The sequence below is a fragment of the Salmo trutta genome, chromosome 29, assembly GCF_901001165.1.
Source record: "Salmo trutta chromosome 29, fSalTru1.1, whole genome shotgun sequence".
NCBI classification, from domain to species: domain Eukaryota; kingdom Metazoa; phylum Chordata; class Actinopteri; order Salmoniformes; family Salmonidae; genus Salmo; species Salmo trutta.
The window spans coordinates 650977-671554 of NC_042985.1; the positions used below are offsets into that span (position 1 = coordinate 650977).

Genomic DNA, 20578 nt, shown 5'->3' on the forward strand with positions numbered 1-20578 from the left:
GACAGACAGGCAGACAGGCAGACAGGCGGGAGGAGACAAAGCACAATGAATGAGGTGATTTGGCAGAGATCCACCAGACATACAGTACCAGTCTAAAGTTTGGACACACCTACTCATTCCAGGGCATTTCTTTCTTTTTTGACTATTTTCTACATTGTAGAATAATAGTGAAGACATCAAAACTATGAAAACACATATGGAATCATGTAGTAACCAAAAAAACTGTTGAACAAATCAAAATATATTTTATATTTGAGATTCTTCAAAGTAGCCACCCTTTGCCTTGATGACATCTTTGCACACTCTTGGCATTCTCTCAACCAGCTCCATGAGGTAGTCACCTGGAATGCATTTCAATTAAACGGTTTGCCTTGTTAAAAGTTAATTTGTGGAATTTCTTTCCTTTAAATGCATTTGAGCCAATCAGTTGTGTTGTGACATGGTATAGGGTAATATACAGAAGATAGCCCTATTTGATAAAAGACCAAGTCCATATTATGGCAAGAACAGCTCAAATAAGCAAAGAGAAATGACAGTCCACTATTACTTTAAGGCTTTGAAAGTGCAGTCACAAATACCATCAAGTGCTATGATGAAATTGGCTCTCATGAGGACCGCCACAGGAAAGGAAGACCCAGAGTACCTCTGCTGCAGAGGATAATTAGAGTTACCAGCCTCAGATTGTAACCCAAATAAATGCTTCACAGAGTTCAAGTAACAGACACATCTCAACATCAACTGTTCAGAGGAGACTGCGAGAATCAGGCCTTCATGGTCGAATTGCTGCAAAGAAACCACTACTAAAGGACACCAATAAGAAGAAAAGACTTGCTTGGGCCAAGAAACATGAGCAATGGACATTAGACAGGTGGAAATCTGTCCTTTGGTCTGATGAGTCAAAATTTGAGATTTTTGTCTTTGTGAGATGCAGTGTAGGTGAACGGATGATCTCCGCCTGTGTGGTTCCCACCGTGAAGCATGGAGGAGGAGGTGTGTTGATGTGGGGGTGCTTTGCTGGTGACACTGTTTGTGATTTATTTAGAATTCAAGGCACACTTAATCAGCATGGCTATGACAGCATTCTGCAGCAAAACTCCATCCCATCTGGTTTGGGCTTAGTGGGACTATCATTTGTTTTTCAACAGGACAATGACCCAACACACCTCCAGGCTGTGTATGGGCTATTTGACCAAGAAGGAGAGTGATGGGGTGCTGCATCAGGTGACCTGGCCTCCACAATCACCCGACCTCAACCCAATTGAGATGGTTTGGGATGAGCTGGACCGCATAGTGAAGAAAAGGCAGCCAACAAGTGCTCAGCATATGTGGGAACTCCTTCAAGACTGTTGGAAAAGCATTCCACGTGAAGCTGGTTGAGAGAACGCCAAGAGTGTGCAAAACTGTCATCAAGGCAAAGGGTGGCTACTTTGAAGAATCTAAAATATATTTTGATTTGTTAAACACTTTTTTGGTTACTACATCTATCCATATGTGTTATGTCATAGTGTTGATGTCTTGACTATTATTCTACAATGTAGAAAATAGTAAAACAATTTTAGAAAAATCCTTGAATGAGTAGGTGTTCTAAAACTTTTGACTGGTACTGTACATCAGGATTACACAGCTAGACCACTGTGTTAACTCAGGTAAGAGGACACTATAATGATAATAATATTACACAGCTAGACCACTGTGTTAACTCAGGTAAGAGGACAATATAATGAGAATAATATTACACAGCTAGACCACTGTGTTAACTCAGGTAAGAGGACACTATAATGAGAATAATATTACACAGCTAGACCACTGTGTTAACTCAGGTAAGAGGACAATATAATGAGAATGTCACGACTCCCGCCCGAAGTCGGGTCCTCTCCTTGTTCGGGCGGCGCTCGGCGGTCGGCTTCGCCGGTCTTCTAGCCATCATCGATCCCCTTTTCATTTTCCGTGTGTTTTGTCTTGTCTTTCCTCACACCTGGTTTCAATTCCCTCAATCACCTGTTGTGTATTTAACCCTCTGTTCCCCCCATGTCTTTGTGTGGGATTGTTTATTGTTAGTGCTTGTGCACGTGTTGATTGGTGCGCGATGGGTTTTTGTTACCCATATCTTATTATTTTTTATGCCGTGGGTTTTGCTATTAAACTGCTCCGGCTGTTACCAAGTTCTGCTCTCCTGCGTCTGATTTCCCTGCCACCGGTTACGCACCCCTTACAGAGAATTAGAATTTGGATCCAACCCTGACTGAATCCAACCCTCTGTAAAGGAAGTTTCAATAAAGTTACTTCAAATTCTACAATTTATTTCAATTATTTTTCTCTGCCTGGTTGGGCATGTATACAGTAGTTACTGTAGCTAAGTCAATTTCTCTGTGATTGACTCACCATTGGATTCACCGTTTCCATTGATACGGAAGGACGGCGAGAGTTCCTTGGCAGCGACCCTGGCCATCCGGCATTCCTCGCTAGCCTTCAGGGCCACACCTTCAGCTGCATCCGCCTTTCCCCTGGCGTGGCTCATCCTGAGAGACAGAGAGAGACAGAGAGAGACAGAGAGAGAGAGAGAGAGACACAGAGAGAAAGACACAGAGAGAGAGACACAGAGAGAGAGAGACACAGAGAGAGAGACACAGATAGAAAGACAGAAAGACAGAGAGAGAGAGAGAGACACAGAGAGACAGACACAGAGAGAGAGAGACAGAGAGAGAGAGACACAGAGAGAGAGAGACAGAGAGAGAGAGACAGAGAGAGAGAGAGACACAGAGAGAGAGAGAGAGAGAGAGAGAGAGACACAGAGAGAAAGACGCAGAGAAAGAGAGACATAATAAAATACTTGATGTAGATGCTGGTTGTAGATTTAAATCTGTGTGTAGATTGTCTTGGTGCTGTGTGTTGCCTTATTAAGGACTGTTGTGTACAGTCATGGCCAAAAGTTTTGAGAATGACACAAATATTAATTTTCACAAAGTCTGCTGCCTCAGTTTGTATGATGGCAATTTGCATATACTCCAGAATGTTATGAAGTGATCAGATGAACTGCAATTAATTGCAAAGTCCCTCTTTGCCATGCAAATGAACTGAATCCCCCAAAAACATTTCCACTGCATTTCAGCCTTGCCACAAAAGGACCAGCTGGCATCATGTCAGTGATTCTCTCGTTAACATAGGTGTGAGTGTTGACAAGGACAAGGCTGGAGATCACTCTGTCATGCTGATTGAGATTGAATAACAGACTGGAAGCTTCAAAAGGAGGGTGGTGCTTGGAATCATTGTTCTTCCTCTGCCAACCATGGTTACCTGCAAGGAAACACGTGCCGTCATCATTGCTTTGCACAGAAAGGGCTTCACAGGCAAGGATATTGCTGCCAGTAATATTGCACCTAAATCAACCATTTATCGGATCATCAAGAACTTCAAGGAGAGCAGTTCAATTGTTGTGAAGAAGGCTTCAGGGTGCCCAAGAAAGTCCAGCAAGCACCAGGACCATCTCCTAAAGTTGATTCAGTTGCAGGATCGGGGCACCATCAGTACAGAGCTTGCTCAGGAATGGCAGCAGGCAGGTGTGAGTGCATCTGCATGCACAGTGAGGCGAAGACCTTTGGAGGATGGCCTGGTGTCAAGAAGGGCAGCAAAGAAGCCACTTCTCTCCAGGAAAAACACCAGGGACAGACTGATATTCTGCAAAAGGGATTGGACTGCTGAGGACTGGGGTAAAGTCATTTTCTCTGATAAATCCCCTTTCCGATTGTTTGGGGCATCCGGAAAAAGCTTGTCCGGAGAAGACAAGGTGAGCACTACCATCAGTCCTGTGTCTTGCTAACAGTAAAGCATCCTGAGACCATTCAAGTGTGGGGTTGCTTCTCAGCCAAGGGAGTGGGCTCACTCACAATTTTGCCTAAGAACACAGCCATGAATAAAGAATGGTACCAACACATCCTCCGAGAGCAACTTCTCCCAACCATCCAGGAACAGTTTGGTGACGAACAAAGCCTTTTCCAACATAATGGTGCACCTTGCAATAAGGCAAACGTGATAACTAAGTGTCTCGGGGAACAAAACATCGATATTTTGGGTCCATGGCCAGGAAACTCCCCAGACCTTAATCCCATTGAGGACTTGTGGTCAATCCTCAAGAGGCGGGTGGACAAACAAAAACCCACAAATTCTGACAAACTCCAAGCATTGATTATGCAAGAATGGGCTGGCATCAGTCAGGATGTGGCCCAGAAGTTAATTGACAGCATGCCAGGGCGGATTGCAGAGGTCTTGAAAAAGAAGGGTCAACACTGCAAATATTGACTCTTTGCATCAACTTCATGTAATTGTCAATAAAAGCCTTTGACACTTATGAAATGCTTGTAATTATACTTCAGTATTCCATAGTAACATCTGACAAAAATATCTAAATACACTGAAGCAGAAAACTTGGTGGAAATTAATATTTGTGTCATTCTCAAAACTTTTGGCCACGACTGTATCTGTCTGGCCTGTTTTTTCTTTATCAGGATGGTTCTCTTTTTGAGACTGTTCCTCCAGTGAGTATAATATTTTCCCGGAACATTCCAGGAAATGGCCTGGTTTTCTGTTCAGCCCTTTTCATCCATTTTATGTGTTGACGATAGAATGACACCCAAAACCTGTTTTCTGATTACATTCCACTCCTTGTGTCAAATGTGTTTGGCATGACAAGGATTGGCAAGGAGTGGAATGTTTCCACAAACAGATCCCAACAGGACAGCACAGCCTCCCACTGTATCACTATGATCCCAACAGGACTGCTCAGCCATCCACTGTATCACTATGATCCCAACAGGACAGCACAGCCTCCCACTGTATCACTATGATCCCAACAGGACTGCTCAGCCATCCACTGTATCACTATGATCCCGACAGGACAGCACAGCCATCCACTGTATCACCATGATCCCAACAGGACAGCACAGCCATCCACTGTATCACTATGATCCTAACAGGACAGTACAGCCATCCACTGTATCACTATGATCCCAACAGGACAGCACAGCCATCCACTGTATCACTATGATCCCAACAGGACTGCTCAGCCATCCACTGTATCACTATGATCCCAACAGGACAGCACAGCCATCCACTGTATCACTATGATCCCAACAGGACAGCACAGCCATCCACTGTATCACTATGATCCCAACAGGACTGCTCAGCCAGAATCTGGCTGACCTGTTATCTCAGTACGGTACAACCATACTGCTTGAAGAGTTGCTGAGACTACAGGTCTATCAGACCCCTAGGGACAGTTTACCTGACCCAGATTAAACCTATTTCTGGACTAAAAAACAATCTTTCATGGATTTTCTCAACTAGGCCTTTTAGTCTGGAAACCGGCCCATTTGGCACATCGCAAGATAACAGAGAATCTATAAGTGCACTTGTCAAAGACAAAGATGTTGGCCACCTTCACCGGTTCTCAAACCTAAGCCTAACCTTAGCCCTAGCTTTAACCCAACTGCTGTTACCACAGCAACAGAGATCAACACCATGGGTCTATTTCTCACCTGGACAGGGCAATCTCTGCCTTCTGCTTGGCGATGTCTGCAGCCTTCTCAGCTGCTTCCACAGCCCGCTCCACCTTTTCCCTGATCTTACTGGCTCTCAGAGGAATCAGGTTCTTCCGCTTCCCACTGACCAGCGCGTTCTGCTTGTACTTCCCTTCCTCTTTGGTGCCGTCGGGGAACGTTGTACAGCCATAACCGTGGCGCTTGTTGGCCACCCACTCCCCCTCGTAGCGTAGACCGTCGGAGCGCCGGCTCACGCCCCAGCCCGCCCGCTGGTCGCTGCGCCACTCGCCGGCGTAGGCCTCGGTGACCGTGGCATCCACAGGAGCACCCTGCTCGCCATCCTGGCTAGCGTTGGAGTGTATGTCGGAGGCGGCAGAGGAGACGGTGCTCATACCGGCCTCACTGCAGAACGAGCTCTGTTTACTCAGCTGGCTGGCCAGGGAACTCTTGGACTCGGAGCGACGCAGCTTCAGACCACTCAGGATCGACTGACGGAAACGGCCTGGGATATGAGACGACAACGTTATTTATCCTACAATACGATATGATACAACTTTATAGAAATGGACAACTGACATACAAACACAAGCATGACATAATAACACATGCAATGGGAAATCCAGTCCATATCAAAGTGCAAGGCCAATAGACTAGAAAAGCAGGGCTAATGGATATTTAAGTGGTAGCCCATAGAGCCCGACCAGCTGCCCACAAACAGCACATCAGAAGTGTCACCTTTCCTCTTCCCCCGACGGTCAGCCTCGCTGGGTGCAGTTAGAGCGAAGCCCCCCCTCCCCACAGGACTCCCGACCAGCCCGCCCCCCACCACCCCGTCGGCAGGCGAGACGGCGGTCCCGGTGCCGTCCTCCAGCAGGGTGGGGGGCCCGTGGCTGTGCTCGGAGCGGAGGGAGTTTATGGACGTTCGGAGCGGGTAGAGGATGACGGCCGCCATGCCGTATGGCACGCTCTGCCGGACCCCATAGCCGTGCCGCATCCCCCCCAGCCACTGGCCCTGGAACGTACCTATAGGAAGGAGTCACAGGTCAAGGGTCAAATTATAGGGCGATCTGAGGGCATGCATTGCACCACAAAACCAATTAGGTCACCCCCCAGAAATGTGCATGGATGGAAAGAGGCATAACATAAGGCTTATTATGAGACATTATTAAAGGCTCTTAGTGCTTATAACAAGTTATAAAGCATTATACCTGCATGCTTTGTGACATTATATAATCATTGGGAGAAAATTCTCACTTTGGGTAGCAGGAAGTGACTAACTGATATCACACACATGGTTTGTTCATTCCGTTTTAATCAACTAGGGCCTAAAAGAGAGAGACATTATCTTACATCAACATTTGAGCTCTGCTACCTGGCTTACTTCAGGTGAAAGGGGTCTAATAGGACTGTATGATGGGATGACTGGTCTGAAAGGACTATCTATACATGAAAGAAATATGGGGACATTATAGGAGTAAGGGACCGACACATCATGCCATGACAACAGTTTAACCCTTGTGTGGTGTTCGGGTCTGTGGGACCCATTTTCAATGTTTACTCAAATAAAAATGATACAATTCATTATTTTGTTCAACCTGAGACTCATTGGCCTTGGCTGATTTTCATTGAACGCACACTGTGAACCCCCCTACACATTTATATTACATATGAGGTGTTAGGTCAGCTGGACCGCAGGGTAATAAAAGTGTGGGAAAGTGTGTGTGTAGGTGAAAACAAGTAAAAATGAAAAAAAAAGGTTTGCTGAGTGCCTTCACTCTGTCTTCCTCCTCCCTGGGCCTGCTGTTTACACACAGCACCAAGAACCTGTCTGTCTCCTTGCCTGTCTGTTTGTCTCCCTGCCTGTCTGTTTGTCTCCCTGCCTGTCTGTCTGTCTCCCTGCCTGTCTGTCTGTCTCCCTTGCCTGTCTGTCTGTCTCCCTGCCTGTCTGTCTGTCTCCCTTGCCTGTCTGTCTGTCTCCCTGCCTGCCTGTCTGTCTCCCTGCCTGTCTGTCTGTCTCCCTTGCCTGTCTGTCTGTCTCCCTGCCTGTCTGTCTGTCTCCCTTGCCTGTCTGTCTGTCTCCCTGCCTGCCTGTCTGTCTCCCTGCCTGTCTGTCTGTCTCCCTTGCCTGTCTGTCTGTCTCTCTGCCTGCCTGTCTGTCTCTCTGCCTGTCTGTCTGTCTCCCTGCCTGTCTCCCACTCTTTACCCTTTGTAGTGTGTGAAACTACACAATGTCTTGCGGGAACCTGCACAATGTTATTACAGTATATTATTTCGATACATTATTTTGATACATTGTTAAAAATTCAGTATGTTCCCACACTCTACCCCAGCCAGGTGCAAATTAGGGGAGGGACACAACAAATAAATAGCTTTGAATGTGTGACTCCTTGCCACAATCAATCAGGATGACAAAAATAATCTCTGCTTTTTTTACAGAGAGAGAAGCTAGCGTGGAAGGAACGGAAGATGAAGAAATTTCAGAATATAAGGATCATGTCTCTGTCAATTTGGAGTCTGACTGTGAGTTGGAAGAAGAGGATGAGATTGACCCTCAGCCAGCCCCAGGACCAGCCCGTTAGCAACCAGCTCATCAGCAGCCTACAGGAGGAGAAATATGGATGTCTAAAAATGGTAGATTGGTGTTCTTGCCCAAGGAACGAGCCGCCCCGCATGACTGCTAATGGGATAAGGAGGCAACCAGGGCCGACGCGGATGGTGGGTACTCATTTCATACAAGTAGTGTAGGACATAAAGTCTTCTTTTCAACTGTTCATCCCAGACACCATCCAGAAAATCATTCTGGACTGCACTAATTTGGAGGGAAGGTGTGTTTTTGGAGAGAGATGGAAGGAGTTGGACCAAACTCCTTTACATGCATACTTTGGGGTTCTTATCCTTGTTGGTGTTTTCAGATCCAATGGGGAATCCACAGAATCCATGTGGGATGGAGAAACTGGCAGAGAACTTTTCTGTGCAATAATTTCTATGGAAAACCACATTATTTCCAGGATTAACCGCTTCGATAACCAAGTCACAAGACCAGCTCGGCGGCAGAGAGACAAGCTAGCTGCAATCAGGTCAGTGTGGGACAAGTGAATGGACAAGCTTCCCCTGTTTTACAACCCTGGGCCCAACGTTACTGTTGATGAGCAGCTTATGCCATTTAGGGGCCGCTGCCCCTTCAGGCAGTACATACCGTCTCAACCCACAAAATATGGAATCAAGATCTGGGCTGCCTGTGATGCTGCTTCATCATATGCATGGAACTTGCAAGTGTATACGGGGAAGCTAGATGGCGGAGCCCCTGAGAAGAACCAAGGGATGAGTGTTGTCCTGGACGTGACACAGGGACTCTGTGTCCACAACATCAGGATGCGATAACTTTTTTATTTCGCACAAGCTGGGAGAGGAGCTCCTCAAGAGGAAGCTGACGATAGTAGGAACATTCCGAAAAAACAAGCCAGAGCTCGCACCTCAGCTGTTCGACACGTCCCTAGTGTCCAACTTGCCAAAGAAAGAATGTGGTACTCATGAGTACTCTGCATAGGGATGGGAGAATCTGTGGCCAGGAATATCAAAAACCAGAAATCATAATGGATTACAATGCCACAAAAGGAGGGGTGGACAATTCAGACAAGCTGGTGATTGGCTACAGCTGCAAAAGAAGAACCCTACGCTGGCCACTTGGGATACTCTTCAACATTTTCGGACATCTCGGCGTACAACGAGTTTGTCATCTGGCAGGCGTTGAACCCAGATTGGAACAGAGGGAAGCTCCAGAGGAGATGGCTCTTTCTCGAAGAGCTGGGCAAAGCATTGGAAAGACCTCAAATTCAGAGGAGGTGTCACATCCCAAGGACCCCAGCTTCTGCAGCCATTGTGAGGAGGATTCAGGAGGAGGATGCTGGTGCCCCATCCGCCCGACCCACAGAACCAACAACTCCAATACCGGAAGTAAGTGTGAGTGATGTTGTTGCATGTGTGTGTGTCTGACTCTCCTACCTTGGCCTGCTGTAACTATATATGTGAGTGAGTGAGTGAGTGAGTGAGTGAGTGAGTGAGTGAGTGAGTGAGTGAGTGAGTGAGATGTTAGTAAAATCCCTGAACTAGGAGTTTTCATCATTATAGATTGTAGCCGGTAGCAACAAGAAGAAGCACTGCGATGTGTGTGGACCCAAGAAGGACAGGAAGACACAGTTTCATGCATCAAGTGCAATACATTGTCACACGCTGATCTGTTTCACCTCTCCTTGTGATTGTCTCCACCCCCTCCAGGTGTCGCTTATTACCCCTGGTGTATTTATCCCTGTGTTTCCTGTCTCTCTGGCACAGTGTATTTATCCCTGTGTTTACTGTCTCTCTGTGCCAGTGTATTTATCCCTGTGTTTCCTGTCTCTCTGTGACAGTGTATTTATCCCTGTATTTCCTGTCTCTCTGGGCCAGTGTATTTATCCCTGTGTTTCCTGTCTCTCTGAGCCAGTGTATTTATCCCTGTGTTTCCTGTCTCTCTGTGCCAGTGTATTTATCCCTGTGTTTCCTGTCTCTCTGTGACAGTGTATTTATCCCTGTATTTCCTGTCTCTCTGAGCCAGTGTATTTATCCCTGTGTTTCCTGTCTCTCTGAGCCAGTGTATTTATCCCTGTGTTTCCTGTCTCTCTGAGCCAGTGTATTTATCCCTGTGTTTCCTGTCTCTTTGGGCCAGTGTATTTATCCCTGTGTTTCCTGTCTCTCTGTACCAGTGTATTTCTCCCTGTGTTTCCTGTCTCTCTGAGCCAGTGTATTTATCCCTGTGTTTCCTGTCTCTCTGTACCAGTGTATTTCTCCCTGTGTTTCCTGTCTCTCTGAGCCAGTGTATTTATCCCTGTGTTTCCTGTCTCTCTGAGCCAGTGTATTTATCCCTGTGTTTCCTGTCTCTTTGGGCCAGTGTATTTATCCCTGTGTTTCCTGTCTCTCTGTACCAGTGTATTTCTCCCTGTGTTTCCTGTCTCTCTGAGCCAGTGTATTTATCCCTGTGTTTCCTGTCTCTCTGTACCAGTATATTTCTCCCTGTGTTTCCTGTCTCTCTGTACCAGTGTATTTATCCCTGTGTTTCCTGTCTCTTTGGGCCAGTGTATTTATCCCTGTGTTTCCTGTCTCTTTGGGCCAGTGTATTTATCCCTGTGTTTCCTGTCTCTTTGGGCCAGTGTATTTATCCCTGTGTTTCCTGTCTCTTTGGGCCAGTGTATTTATCCCTGTGTTTCCTGTCTCTTTGGGCCAGTGTATTTATCCTTGTGTTTCCTGTCTCTCTGTACCAGTGTATTTATCCCTGTGTTTCCTGTCTCTCTGAGCCAGTGTATTTATCCCTGTGTTTCCTGTCTCTCTGAGCCAGTGTATTTATCCCTGTGTACCCGCCTGCCTGACCATTCTGCCTGCCCTGACCTCGAGCCTGCCTGCCTGCCACTCTGTCCCTCCTGGACTCTGAACTGGTTTTGACCTTTTGCCTATCCACGACCATTCTCTTGCCTTCCCCTTTAGGATTATTTAATAAATATCAAGACTCAAACCATCTGCCTTCCATGTCTGCATCTGGGTCTCGCTTTGTGCCCTTATATAAATACATTTGCAACACACAGAAACTCTGTCTCTCATGTGGTGTGTCGAATGGCCTTAATTTGTGTTCAATGGGGCTCATTTATCATTCCCATAAAATACTGTATGTAAAATTTGTCCTTCCAATGTGTTCAGTTCAAAGCAATAAACATCAATAGTGATGAAAACCTTATTTTATTTTTATTTATTCAAGATAAACATGATTTATTCCACCCATGTCTTGATTAGGATGACATTTTATTTTTAAAAAAGAATAGCACTTTTATTGATAAGTGTGATCTAGCAGAGGTAAATGGCAAATATTAACCATGTATGCTGTCTATATTAACCATGTATGCTGTCTATATTAACCATGTATGCTGTCTATATTAACCATGTATGCTGTCTATATTAACCATGTATACTGTCTACTGTCTATATTAACCATGTATGCTGTCTATATTAACCATGTATGCTGTCTATATTAACCATGTATGCTGTCTATATTAACCATGTATACTGTCTACTGTCTATATTAACCATGTATGCTGTCTATATTAACCATGTATGCTGTCTATATTAACCATGTATGCTGTCTATATTAACCATGTATGCTGTCTATATTAACCATGTATACTGTCTACTGTCTATATTAACCATGTATGCTGTCTATATTAACCATGTATACTGTCTACTGTCTATATTAACCATGTATGCTGTCTATATTAACCATGTATGCTGTCTATATTAACCATGTATGCTGTCTATATTAACCATGTATGCTGTCTATATTAACCATGTATACTGTCTATATTAACCATGTATGCTGTCTATATTAACCATGTATGCTGTCTATATTAACCATGTATGCTGTCTATATTAACCATGTATGCTGTCTATATTAACCATGTATACTGTCTATATTAACCATGTATGCTGTCTATATTAACCATGTATGCTGTCTATATTAACCATGTATACTGTCTATATTAACCATGTATGCTGTCTATATTAACCATGTATACTGTCTATATTAACCATGTATGCTGTCTATATTAACCATGTATACTGTCTAATATTAACCATGTATGCTGTCTATATTAACCATGTATGCTGTCTATATTGCTTGTAATTGATAGAAGTCAACATCTAAGTATTTAGTATTAAGTATGTTTACTTAAATTGTTATGGCTGTATTGTTTTAAAACCCCAATAATGTTGTGGGTCCATCAGACCCGAGAACATCGGGTGAATAACAAAAACATAAACACCACACAGGGGTTAAATATCATGGACCGCACATCATGTCATGACAACAGTGTAAATATCACGGACCGCACATCATGTCATGACAACAGTGTAAATATCACGGACCGCACAAAACTGATCATCAAATAATGATCAGTTTTGTCGTATGTTGTTTTTATACAATAGATTGTTTAAAGAGCGTTTTCATCTCATTTCAGTAGTGAGGCTTTTAACACGAACATATACACGTTTTAGTGGCCGGTATATGACTAATAAACGGTATTCCCCCCCATTTCAATCATCTAAAAACAGAGGAATGACATGTCATGAACCTTCGCTGTGGTGTGTCTGTCAAAGTGTAAGAGATCGGGACCTGTCCATGGTGCTGAAATGTAGAACGCAACAGACAAATCTATGCTGCGCCGACCCCATGTAAATACCGATTCATGTTATTAGCCTACACTTCACACAATATTACATGTGTAGCTGTTGGTATAGCGACAATAGCACGTTTATTGGGATGTGGAAAATGTGTGAACTCGTGCGTGCTATATTAATCTGTCTGCGGTCTCCCAGGTGAGAGACCGAAGAGAGAGAGGTGCTGTCTCGTGACGCAGTCTTTATTTTTATTTATTTGTATCTCGTTCTGGAGTGTTATTACGCTACTTCATAAACCAAATAACACTAAGGTTATCTCCTGGTATGTAAACCATTGCGGTATATTGACAGTAGACTATAGGCTACGCTGGTAAACAACCTCTAGCTACACCAATGCAGCAGCGACGGATCTTGTTTCCATGGTCCCCTCTGCATCACTTATTGACCTCTCTCTCTCTCTCTACCTTTCCCTGTCTCTACCTCTCTTCCTCCCTCACTCTATCTACCTCTCTTCCTTCCCGGCACCCCTCCCTGCCTCTCTCTGCTCATCCCGGTTTAGTGCAATGGAGTTGCTTTGGTTATCAAACGGCCTAGATTAGGGACAGTTCGACATTTACTGTGTGTGTGGGGGGGGGGGGGGGGGGGGGGGGGGGTGAAACAGATGTCTCGTTATATTACAGTGGAGGGGATGAACATGCGCAGGTAGCCTACAGGATACATTTTAAGTAGCCTAATCAAATGAATACATTTTAAAAGTTAAGTGACCAATATTAAGACAATATTGAAGTGTTTGAGGTCAAGGAATAGCTAATCTGATTGTTAAAGAGGCAGAACCCGCCTTAATCCTTCCTGAATAACTGGGCCTGCTGGGAGCATAAGACTGTGTGGCTACACAATATAGGACAACTTGGGAGAATGATGCCGGGCAACAGACAGCACATCAGTATCAGCAGTAAAAATACAGCCAGACTGTCCTGTACTGTGCCTTATCTAGATCAAGAGTAGACCCACAATTCATCCAGATGGAATGAAACATTCGAATAACAGGGCTTTTCAGTCATTATTCAATGACATTTTCACTTCAGTTTACAGTATTTCACTCACTTGAAAACAATAATGCAGTATTCATTTTAATGTGTTGTAGGCTAGTCTAGGGAGGATTATTGTGTTGTTGTAGGCTAGTCTAGGGAGGATTATTGTATTGTAGGCTAGTCTAGGGAGGATCATTGTGTTGTAGGCTAGTCTGGGGAGGATCATTGTGTTGTTGTAGACTAGTCTAGGGAGGATTGTTGTGTTGTAGGCTAGTCTAGGGAGGATCATTGTGTTGTTGTAGGCTAGTCTAGGGAGGATTATTGTATTGTAGGCTAGTCTAGGGAGGATTATTGTGGTGTTGTAGGCTAGTTAATCTAGGGAGGATTATTGTATTGTGTTGTTGTAGGCTAGTCTAGGGAGGATCATTGTATTGTAGGCTAGTCTAGGGAGGATCATTGTGTTGTTGTAGGCTAGTCTAGGGAGGATTATTGTGTTGTAGGCTATTCTAGGGAGGATCATTGTGTTGTAGGCTAGTCTAGGGAGGATTATTGTATTGTAGGCTAGTCTAGGGAGGATTATTGTATTGTGTTGTTGTAGGCTAGTCTAGGGAGGATCATTGTATTGTAGGCTAGTCTAGGGAGGATCATTGTGTGGTTGTAGGCTAGTCTAGGGAGGATTATTGTGTTGTAGGCTATTCTAGGGAGGATCATTGTGTTGTAGGCTAGTCTAGGGAGGATTATTGTATTGTAGGCTAGTCTAGGGAGGATTATTGTATTGTAGGCTAGTCTAGGGAGGATTATTGTATTGTGTTGTTGTAGGCTAGTCTAGGGAGGATCATTGTATTGTAGGCTAGTCTAGGGAGGATCATTGTGTTGTTGTAGGCTAGTCTAGGGAGGATCATTGTGTTGTAGGCTAGTCTAGGGAGGATCATTGTGTTGTTGTAGACTAGTCTAGGGAGGATCATTGTGTTGTAAACTAGTCTAGGGAGGATTATCGTGTTGTAGGCTAGTCTAGGGTGGATCATTGTGTTGTAGACTAGTCTAGGGAGGATCCTTGTGTTGTAGGCTAGTCTAGGGAGGATCATTGTGTTGTAGGCTAATCTAGGGAGGATCATTGTGTTGTAGACTAGTCTAGGGAGGATCATTGTGTTGTAGGCTAGTCTAGGGAGGATTATTGTGTTGTAGGCTAGTCTAGGGAGGATCATTGTGTTGTAGGCTAGTCTAGGGAGGATCATTTTGTTGTAGGCTAGTCTAGGGAGGATCATTGTGTTGTAGGCTAGTCTAGGGAGGATCATTGTGTTGTAGGCTAGTCTAGGGAGGATTATTGTGTTGTAGGCTAGTCTAGGGAGGATTATTGTGTTGTTGTACACTAGTCTAGGGAGGATCATTATTATTTTTTTGAAAAGAGAGGCGAGCCAGTGAAGAGAAAAAAATAATTATCAAAAATCTAATAAAAGTTGTACCCCTTGTAATAATACTAAACACCTTCTGTACAACAGCTAGCGACCTCACCAAGATATTTTAGCCTTTTGGTATTCCCACTTCTGACACCAACGTACTGAACGACAGGACAAGGAAGTGAAACCGGGTCATTGGCAGCCATAGAGACCAGGATTTATAATGACAGCCATAGAGACCAGGGCTTAGAATGACAGCCATAGAGACCAGGGCTTAGAATGACAGCCATAGAGACCAGGGTTTAGAATGACAGCCATAGAGACCAGGGTTTAGAATGACAGCCATAGAGACCAGGGTTTGGAATGACAGTCACAGGAACCAGGGTTTAGAATGACAGCCACAGGGACCAGGGTTTAGAATGACAGCCATAGAGACCAGGGTTTAGAATGACAGTCACAGGGACCAGGGTTTAGAATGACAGCCACAGGAACCAGGGTTTAGAATGACAGCCATAGAGACCAGGGATTAGAATGACAGTCACAGGGACCAGGGTTTAGAATGACAGCCACGGGAACCAGGGTTTAGAATGACAGCCACAGGGACCAGGGTTTAGAATGACAGCCACAGGGACCAGGGTTTAGAATGACAGCCACAGGAACCAGGGTTTAGAATGACAGCCACAGGGACCAGGGTTTAGAATGACAGCCATAGAGACCAGGGTTTAGAATGACAGCCACAGGAACCAGGGTTTAGAATGACAGGGGGGGGGGGGGGGGGGGGGGGTGAAACAGATGTCTCGTTATATTACAGTGGAGGGGATGAACATGCGCAGGTAGCCTACAGGATACATTTTAAGTAGCCTAATCAAATGAATACATTTTAAAAGTTAAGTGACCAATATTAAGACAATATTGAAGTGTTTGAGGTCAAGGAATAGCTAATCTGATTGTTAAGGAGGCAGAACCCGCCTTAATCCTTCCTGAATAACTGGGCCTGCTGGGAGCATAAGACTGTGTGGCTACACAATATAGGACAACTTGGGAGAATGATGCCGGGCAACAGACAGCACATCAGTATCAGCAGTAAAAATACAGCCAGACTGTCCTGTACTGTGCCTTATCTAGATCAAGAGTAGACCCACAATTCATCCAGATGGAATGAAACATTCGAATAACAGGGCTTTTCAGTCATTATTCAATGACATTTTCACTTCAGTTTACAGTATTTCACTCACTTGAAAACAATAATGCAGTATTCATTTTAATGTGTTGTAGGCTAGTCTAGGGAGGATTATTGTGTTGTTGTAGGCTAGTCTAGGGAGGATTATTGTATTGTAGGCTAGTCTAGGGAGGATCATTGTGTTGTAGGCTAGTCTGGGGAGGATCATTGTGTTGTTGTAGACTAGTCTAGGGAGGATTGTTGTGTTGTAGGCTAGTCTAGGGAGGATCATTGTGTTGTTGTAGGCTAGTCTAGGGAGGATTATTGTATTGTAGGCTAGTCTAGGGAGGATTATTGTGGTGTTGTAGGCTAGTTAATCTAGGGAGGATTATTGTATTGTGTTGTTGTAGGCTAGTCTAGGGAGGATCATTGTATTGTAGGCTAGTCTAGGGAGGATCATTGTGTTGTTGTAGGCTAGTCTAGGGAGGATTATTGTGTTGTAGGCTATTCTAGGGAGGATCATTGTGTTGTAGGCTAGTCTAGGGAGGATTATTGTATTGTAGGCTAGTCTAGGGAGGATTATTGTATTGTGTTGTTGTAGGCTAGTCTAGGGAGGATCATTGTATTGTAGGCTAGTCTAGGGAGGATCATTGTGTGGTTGTAGGCTAGTCTAGGGAGGATTATTGTGTTGTAGGCTATTCTAGGGAGGATCATTGTGTTGTAGGCTAGTCTAGGGAGGATTATTGTATTGTAGGCTAGTCTAGGGAGGATTATTGTATTGTAGGCTAGTCTAGGGAGGATTATTGTATTGTGTTGTTGTAGGCTAGTCTAGGGAGGATCATTGTATTGTAGGCTAGTCTAGGGAGGATCATTGTGTTGTTGTAGGCTAGTCTAGGGAGGATCATTGTGTTGTAGGCTAGTCTAGGGAGGATCATTGTGTTGTTGTAGACTAGTCTAGGGAGGATCATTGTGTTGTAAACTAGTCTAGGGAGGATTATCGTGTTGTAGGCTAGTCTAGGGTGGATCATTGTGTTGTAGACTAGTCTAGGGAGGATCCTTGTGTTGTAGGCTAGTCTAGGGAGGATCATTGTGTTGTAGGCTAATCTAGGGAGGATCATTGTGTTGTAGACTAGTCTAGGGAGGATCATTGTGTTGTAGGCTAGTCTAGGGAGGATTATTGTGTTGTAGGCTAGTCTAGGGAGGATCATTGTGTTGTAGGCTAGTCTAGGGAGGATCATTTTGTTGTAGGCTAGTCTAGGGAGGATCATTGTGTTGTAGGCTAGTCTAGGGAGGATCATTGTGTTGTAGGCTAGTCTAGGGAGGATTATTGTGTTGTAGGCTAGTCTAGGGAGGATTATTGTGTTGTTGTACACTAGTCTAGGGAGGATCATTATTATTTTTTTGAAAAGAGAGGCGAGCCAGTGAAGAGAAAAAAATAATTATCAAAAATCTAATAAAAGTTGTACCCCTTGTAATAATACTAAACACCTTCTGTACAACAGCTAGCGACCTCACCAAGATATTTTAGCCTTTTGGTATTCCCACTTCTGACACCAACGTACTGAACGACAGGACAAGGAAGTGAAACCGGGTCATTGGCAGCCATAGAGACCAGGATTTATAATGACAGCCATAGAGACCAGGGCTTAGAATGACAGCCATAGAGACCAGGGCTTAGAATGACAGCCATAGAGACCAGGGTTTAGAATGACAGCCATAGAGACCAGGGTTTAGAATGACAGCCATAGAGACCAGGGTTTGGAATGACAGTCACAGGAACCAGGGTTTAGAATGACAGCCACAGGGACCAGGGTTTAGAATGACAGCCATAGAGACCAGGGTTTAGAATGACAGTCACAGGGACCAGGGTTTAGAATGACAGCCACAGGAACCAGGGTTTAGAATGACAGCCATAGAGACCAGGGATTAGAATGACAGTCACAGGGACCAGGGTTTAGAATGACAGCCACGGGAACCAGGGTTTAGAATGACAGCCACAGGGACCAGGGTTTAGAATGACAGCCACAGGGACCAGGGTTTAGAATGACAGCCACAGGAACCAGGGTTTAGAATGACAGCCACAGGGACCAGGGTTTAGAATGACAGCCATAGAGACCAGGGTTTAGAATGACAGCCACAGGAACCAGGGTTTAGAATGACAGCCACAGGAACCAGGGTTTAGAATGACAGCCATAGAGACCAGGGTTTAGAATGACAGCCATAGAGACCAGGGTTTAGAATGACAGCCATAGAGACCAGGGTTTAGAATGACAGCCATAGAGACCAGGGTTTGTAATGACAGCCATAGAGACCAGGGTTTAGAATGACAGCCACAGGAACCAGGGTTTAGAATGACAGCCACAGGGACCAGGGTTTAGAATGACAGCCATAGAGACCAGGGTTCAGAATGACAGCCATAGAGACCAGGGTTTAGAATGACAGCCATAGAGACCAGGGTTTGGAATGACAGTCACAGGAACCAGGGTTTAGAATGACAGCCACAGGGACCAGGGTTTAGAATGACAGCCATAGAGACCAGGGCTTAGAATGACAGCCATAGAGACCAGGGTTTAGAATGACAGCCATAGAGACCAGGGTTTAGAATGACAGCCATAGAGACCAGGGTTTGGAATGACAGTCACAGGAACCAGGGTTTAGAATGACAGCCACAGGGACCAGGGTTTAGAATGACAGCCATAGAGACCAGGGTTTAGAATGACAGTCACAGGGACCAGGGTTTAGAATGACAGCCACAGGAACCAGGGTTTAGAATGACAGCCATAGAGACCAGGGATTAGAATGACAGTCACAGGGACCAGGTTTTAGAATGACAGCCACGGGAACCAGGGTTTAGAATGACAGCCACAGGGACCAGGGTTTAGAATGACAGCCACAGGGACCAGGGTTTAGAATGACAGCCACAGGAACCAGGGTTTAGAATGACAGCCACAGGGACCAGGGTTTAGAATGACAGCCATAGAGACCAGGGTTTAGAATGACAGCCACAGGAACCAGGGTTTAGAATGACAGCCACAGGCACCAGGGTTTAGAATGACAGCCATAGAGACCAGGGTTTAGAATGACAGCCATAGAGACCAGGGTTTAGAATGACAGCCATAGAGACCAGGGTTTAGAATGACAGCCATAGAGACCAGGGTTTGTAATGACAGCCATAGAGACCAGGGTTTAGAATGACAGCCACAGGAACCAGGGTTTAGAATGACAGCCACAGGGACCAGGGTTTAGAATGACAGCCATAGAGACCAGGGTTTAGAATGACAGCCACAGGAACCAGGGTTTAGAATGACAGCCATAGAGACCAGGGTTTGGAATGACAGCCATAGAGACCAGGGTTTAGAATGACAACAATAGGGACCAGGGATTGAGTATCAGTCAGGGTAACCCTCCTAATCCACTATATTACTGTCAGGTGTTGGAGTATCAGTCAGGGTAACCCTCCTAATCCACTATATTACTGTCAGGTGTTGGAGTATCAGTCAGGGTAACCTTCCTCATCCACTATATTGGTGTCAGGTGTTGGAGTATCAGTCAGGGTAACCCTCCTAATCCACTATATTACTGTCAGGTTTTGGAGTATCAGTCAGGGTAACCCTCCTAATCCACTATATTGGTGTCAGGTGTTGGAGTATCAGTCAGGGTAACCCTCCTAATCCACTATATTGGTGTCAGGTGTTGGAGTATCAGTCAGGGTAACCCTCCTAATCCACTATATTACTGTCAGGTGTTGGAGTATCAGTCAGGGTAACCCTCCTAATCCACTATATTACTGTCAGGGATTGAGTCTCAGTCAGGGTAACCCTCCTAATCCACTATATTGGTGTCAGGTGTTGGAGTATCAGTCAGGGTAATGAATTTTGCAGCGACACAATTCGAAAGGAAGGTTACAGCTAAATTGATTCCTTTATCTCTTTGCGATTTTTATTTGTAATTTTTATTTTTTCAATTTTTTATTTCACCTTTTTTTAACCAGGTAGGCAAGTTGAGAACAAGTTCTCATTTACAATTGTGACCTGGCCAAGATAAAGCAAAGCAGTTTGACAGATACAACAACACAGAGTTACACATGGAGTAAAACAAACATTCGGTCAATAATACAGTAGAAAAATAAGTCTATATACAATGTGAGCAAATGAGGTGAGATAAGGGAGGTAAAGGCAAAAAGGCCATGGTGGCAAAGTAAATACAATATAGCAAGTAAAACACTGGAAAGGTAGATTTGCAGTGGAAGAAAGTGCAAAGTAG

At 44.7% G+C, this 20578-nt stretch overlaps 1 protein-coding gene across 1 annotated transcript in view; it reads right to left on the minus strand.

Annotated features, from left to right (window-relative positions):
• Positions 1–20578, minus strand: part of LOC115166717 (junctophilin-3-like) — a 29606-nt gene that overhangs the window by 3274 nt on the left and 5754 nt on the right. The window contains exons 2-4 of the mRNA XM_029720434.1: positions 6270–6557; positions 5532–6036; positions 2383–2519 (exon numbers count right to left, since the gene is read on the minus strand). Coding sequence (XP_029576294.1) covers positions 2383–2519; positions 5532–6036; positions 6270–6557 — 930 coding nt within the window. The remainder of the gene's footprint in view (positions 1–2382; positions 2520–5531; positions 6037–6269; positions 6558–20578) is intronic.